Here is a 5,098-nt window from a genome sequence, read left to right as displayed (position 1 = left end):
TCCCCCTCCCCCACACCCTCAGGAACGCCTCCCCCTCCCCCACACCCTCAGGAGCACCTCCTCCCCCCACTGGCCACTGTGTTCTCAGGTCATGAAATGACCACATGCTCCTTTCCAGAGCAGAGAGGGAGTGAGGACCAAAGGGACCCTAACCCCCACAGTGCCCTATTCCTGCCATGCGTCCTCAGGGGGAGTGCAGTGTGCAGACCCACGTGTGGGAAGAACATGGCACATTTGCCATTGGGAGGGGCCGGACGGAGACCATCAGCAAACAAGAAACACCAGGCAGGGCTGACTCACCTTCGCCAGTGCTGGGGGAGTCGTTGGGGTCTTCCAGAGGTGAAGGCCACTTCTGGGGGGTGGCTGGTGCCAGCAAGGGCCTGGGCATCCTTGGAGGTGCATGCAGAAGGTACTGTGGCTCCTGGCTGCCCTCCCCGGGTGGAGCTGGGGGCCTTCGGGCAGCAAAGGCACCGAGGGCTGCCATCAGATGGTGTCTGTCTACACCACTGTCGACTTTAGGGCTGAGTTCGTCTGGCTGGAGCTGGCTGAGGGTCCGAGGCAGGAGGTCCTCGGGGAGCTGGGCCCGGGGCCCAGGAGGGTAGGTCAGCGCAGACGTGTGAGCCACGTAGGTCAGGATGCTCTCGGAGAAGGGGTCGTCACCCTGGAGGGAGAGGGGAGCAAACAGGGTCAGCGTCATGTTTCCAGCATCAGCCACGCGTGCCAAGATGCCCCCCAGACTCAGGGCAGTCCTGGTCCTAAACCGCCCTGAACGTCTCTGAAACATAAAGCCAAAACAGGACTCTCTTCGCTCTGACAAACCCAGGTCCCTACTTCGCAGTTGCTCTTATGTTATTTTTTAACAACAGCTTTATGGAGATAATTCACCCACTTCAGCAGTTTTTAGTGTATTCACAGAGTTGTGAAATATCACAACTAAGCCGAGAACATCCGCATCACCCGAAAAGAAAGGCTGCAGCCACTCCACCCCTCCCCACACTGGCACCGCTCATTTGCGTTCTGTCTTTATGGATTCAGCCTCTCCTGGACGTTTCCTGTAAATGGATTCGCAATCACACCAGGTGTGGCACCTTGCCTGCCTCATTTCCCCAGCGTGACATCCTCAGGTGCAGCCAGGCCGGAGCCATGCCTGGGTCAGGACATCCCTCCCCTGAAGGCCGAGAGCTACCTCATGCATGGACATCCCACATCTTAAAAACTCACTCATCAGTTGATGGACATTTGCTCTTTTCAACCTTTTGGCTATTTTGAAATGCCACCATGAGTCTTCATTTATGAGTGTTTGTATAAATGTGCTTTCAGTGCTCTTGGGTTTACTGGAGGATGTCATGTGGTAACTCGGATTTAACTGATGAGGCGCTCCCAAACACGGCAGCATCACGAGCAGTCGCACCAGTAACTCTGCAGACCCCAGCTCCTCTGCGTCCCTGCCCACACTTGCTATCGTCCGTCGTTTTTACTGTGGTTGTCCCGGTGGTTGGAGCCGGATATCTCGCTGTGTCACTTGCGTAACACCCGGAGCCTCGTAGGCCCTGCACCTGGAGCCTCCAACGCAGCTGTAACCAAAGGTCCTTTGCGCAGCGGCTCCGGGTCACTGCGTTCGCGGCAGTGAGAGGAGCTGATCACTCAGCAACGAGAGGAGCTGGTCCCAGGTACGTTCCTGAGGCTCGGTGACGTACCCTGTGCCCCCACCCCCGCCCGTGGCTCACGATACTGCTGCACCTTTGCGTGCCCTTACTGACCACTTGTACATCTTCTCTGAAGAAACGTCTGTTGGTATTTTTTGCCTGCACTGGTCTTCATTTTAACCCCAAACAGCGGCTCCCCAAAAGCTGCATCTCTCAGCAACGCTCAGCAGAGGCCTCAGGGCTGTGTCTGGAGGTCTTCAAGCCAACTCCTTCACTGATGCCTTGAAACATGTCTGCAGCCTACTCCTTCAGCTGTAAGGTTCTGCAGCGGGGAAGATGCCAGGGTCTCCTACTCAATAATCACCCATCACATCACTTACTAATCAATGCCCTGGCCAACGTGGTCTTTCATGGAATTTCTGTCTATATCTTCTCCTCACTCATGTAGTAAAATTCCCCAGGAGGACATGTCCTCATCACACTTTGTGTCAACAGACAAACCAAGGCCCAGCTGTCCTCACCTCTAGGGCAGCTGTAAAAATGTGAGAAATCCCATGTTCTGCCTGTGACTTGGGCTTCACCAAAATGTCATGGACAAGCTTAGTGCTAATCATCTCCAGCTTGGAGACTTTCAAATCCTGGACACACAGGCCCAGCTCCCTGGAGGCTGCATGGGGGTGTGGATGACGCAGTTTAAATCCCATCCGCTCGTATTTTCTACTCGTCCCTCCTCAGAGCACATGACCAGTGTCGTGTCAATGGAGGTGCACACCTGGGCATCAAGCTGAGGGTGCGCAGCCCTCACTGACCGTGAGGTGGCGGGGCTCGGACTCCCAAGTCTGGCTATTTCTGAAAATATTTGGGTTCATGCTCTGGGGATAGGTTTTTCAATAGCAACCTGGAAGTTGTGGAATGGGTTGATATAGATTGCGTTTGTTTGTTTGCTGTATTTTTTTGAGACAGAGTCTCCTTCTGTTACCCAGGCTGAAGTGAAGTGGTGTGATCTCGGCTCACTGCAACCTCTGCCTCCTGGATTCAAGCGATTCTCAAGTCTAAGCCTCCCAAGCAGCTGGGAGCACAGGCACACACCCCCATATCTGGCTATCTGGGTGGGTGGGTGGGTGTGTGTGTGTGTGTGTGTGTGTGTGTGTGTGTGTGTGTGTGTGTGGTTTTTTAGTAGAAATGGGTTTTCACCATGTTGGCCAGGCTGGTCTCAAGCTCCTGGCCTCATGTGATCCAGCCTCCCGAAGTGCTGAGATTAGTGCCCAGCAGGGTTGATACAGGCTCTAATTTCAGTTCTCATCTATGAACTTGGGGTCTCACCCCGTCATCCAGGCTGCAGGGCAGTGGCACAATTGCAGCTGACTGTAACCTCCACCTCTTGGGTTCAAGCAGTTCTCCTGCCTCAGCCTCCTGAGTAGCTGACATTACAGGCACCCGCCACCACATTTTTATATTTTTAGTAGAGACGGGGTTTCACCCTATTGGCCAGGCTGGTCTCCAACTCCTGACCTCAAGTGATCCGCCTGCCTCAGCCTCCCAAAGCGCTGGGATTACAGGCATGAGCCACCATGCCCAGCCATTATTTCTAAGATATTTTAATTATTTATAAAGTGATGTGACTTAGGTATCATCCAAACTGTTTAATTTTGTCCAAGGACCAGCTGAAATCAACCATCCTTCCCTTTAGAAAGACAGTGTGTGAGACAGCACGGGCGGGAGGAACGGTGCTCGCGACAGTGGCTGCCCCCACAACAAACAGCCCCTCCAGCAATTTCCCACAAATTGGGTGTAAGTGTCAATCTCCAGCTCAGCCCGAGCTGCCTTCTGCAAAGGCTGTCTCTGAACACCTGGTCAGGCCACCGTGCGGGGGCTGGGGATCTGAGTCCAAATCCCTCATTACGTGCCTGCGAGCAGCTCTCCCCTCACAGCTACGAGTGCAGTCACCGGAGCTTCCACTCAAAGGGCCTTTAATTAACGCTGCGTTGGAAGCTCCAGGTGCAGGGCTTACAAGGCTCGGTGCACGACACAATCACAGCAGAGTGATCTGTGCAGTCGGCTTGGATAAACAATCTATTTTCGGTTTGTTTATGTTCTGAATCAAATTAAGGTGAAGAAGAAAAAGAATATTTCAGTAGTTAGCACAAACAACAGAGCCTGTAGAAATAATAGCAAACATGGGTTTCCATGAGGCACTCCAGCTATTCAGCACCCGACTGCAGACGCTGCGGCGTTCCTCACCAGGGTGAGGTGACCATGCCATAATCAAGAGGGCCTGAGACGGAAAACACACACGGGCGGTGAAGAAAAGTGTCACGGAGACTGGCTAGTGTGTGGTATGAAGTCCCAAAGGAGAGGGTCCGGGCTCTGGAACTGCCTGGGTTTAACCTACCACTGAGGCTAGAAGCACAGTGACCTTTGCTTCAGCAAGTCATTCAAGTCATCAGTAAAACAAGGATGACAGTGATGGTGCGTGGCACAGAAGTGTGAACGGCTGTGACTGCAACTATTATCACTGCTGCTTACTCTACCTTCTTGTACCTTCATATTCTTTGAAGCTCTCAGGAAATCTGTATCTTAACTGAGGAGGAACTATCTAATCATGCCTTTTCTTCCACTTTCAGCTCTGAGTTAAAAATTCTGTGACTCATTTTCAAACCCCCTATTGTGAAGATGTTTTAAGTCTCACTTCAACATACCAGTGATGTGAGATTTCTGAAGAAAATGTGGAATAATTTTTAAGACTATAGCTGCCCAAACCTGGAAATCAGCAGCCTAAAAGCATGGACACGGACGGATTCCGGTACATGCTATGGACATTGCTGGTGCATGAATTCCTCAAACTATGTGTAAGAGAAATCCTGCTGAGCACCTCTGGTGTAGCCCAGCCGTGTGTATGGAGCATCGAGAGCTTCCGCCAAAGTCTGCTGATGTCTCAGCTGACATGATATTCTGCCGGGAATATTCTTCAATCCACTGCCCCTCCACTCACGCAGACACTGAAAAAGCCAGCAGAAAGAAGGCTCACTGAGAGACTGGCCCAATCCTGCCAGCTCTGTGTAGCCTGTGTAAGTGTGGACCACTTATCTAACCTCTTGAGGCCTCACTTTCACCACCTGCAAAACTGGAAAAGTAATTGTTTTCTTTAAAAGCAGCTGTGAGGATGAGGGACAGTATAGGTAAGACTGACTTGCTCAGCACAAGACTCAGAGGAGGAACATGATCAATGGCAGTCATCAGCAGTATCATCGTCAACATTAGTGTCACTGCCACCATCCGCAGCAGCATCCTCCCCAGTCATCATCCTCACCATCCAAAGCAGCATCCTCATCACATCATCACCCCCAGTCATCATCCTCACCAGCATCATCCCCACCATCATCATCCTCACCATCACCATCCTCACCATCATCATCCCCACCCTCACCATCCTCACCATCACCATCCCCACC

The 5,098-nt window shown here is 52.2% G+C and overlaps 1 protein-coding gene across 2 annotated transcripts in view; it reads right to left on the bottom strand.

Moving 5' to 3' along the window:
• Nucleotides 1–5,098, bottom strand: part of PTPRN2 (protein tyrosine phosphatase receptor type N2) — an 831,505-nt gene that overhangs the window by 572,383 nt on the left and 254,024 nt on the right. For both annotated transcript variants that reach the window (XM_032244877.1, XM_032244876.1), the window contains exon 5: nucleotides 301–661. In XM_032244877.1, the coding sequence (XP_032100768.1) occupies nucleotides 301–661 (361 nt within the window). The remainder of the gene's footprint in view (nucleotides 1–300; nucleotides 662–5,098) is intronic.

This window comes from Sapajus apella, unplaced genomic scaffold, assembly GCF_009761245.1.
Source record: "Sapajus apella isolate SASKATOON/1434 unplaced genomic scaffold, GSC_monkey_1.0 scaffold56, whole genome shotgun sequence".
Classification (NCBI taxonomy): domain Eukaryota; kingdom Metazoa; phylum Chordata; class Mammalia; order Primates; family Cebidae; genus Sapajus; species Sapajus apella.
The sequence above is the reverse complement of the archived record's forward strand: the minus strand, read 5'-3'. Positions and strand labels throughout refer to the sequence as shown.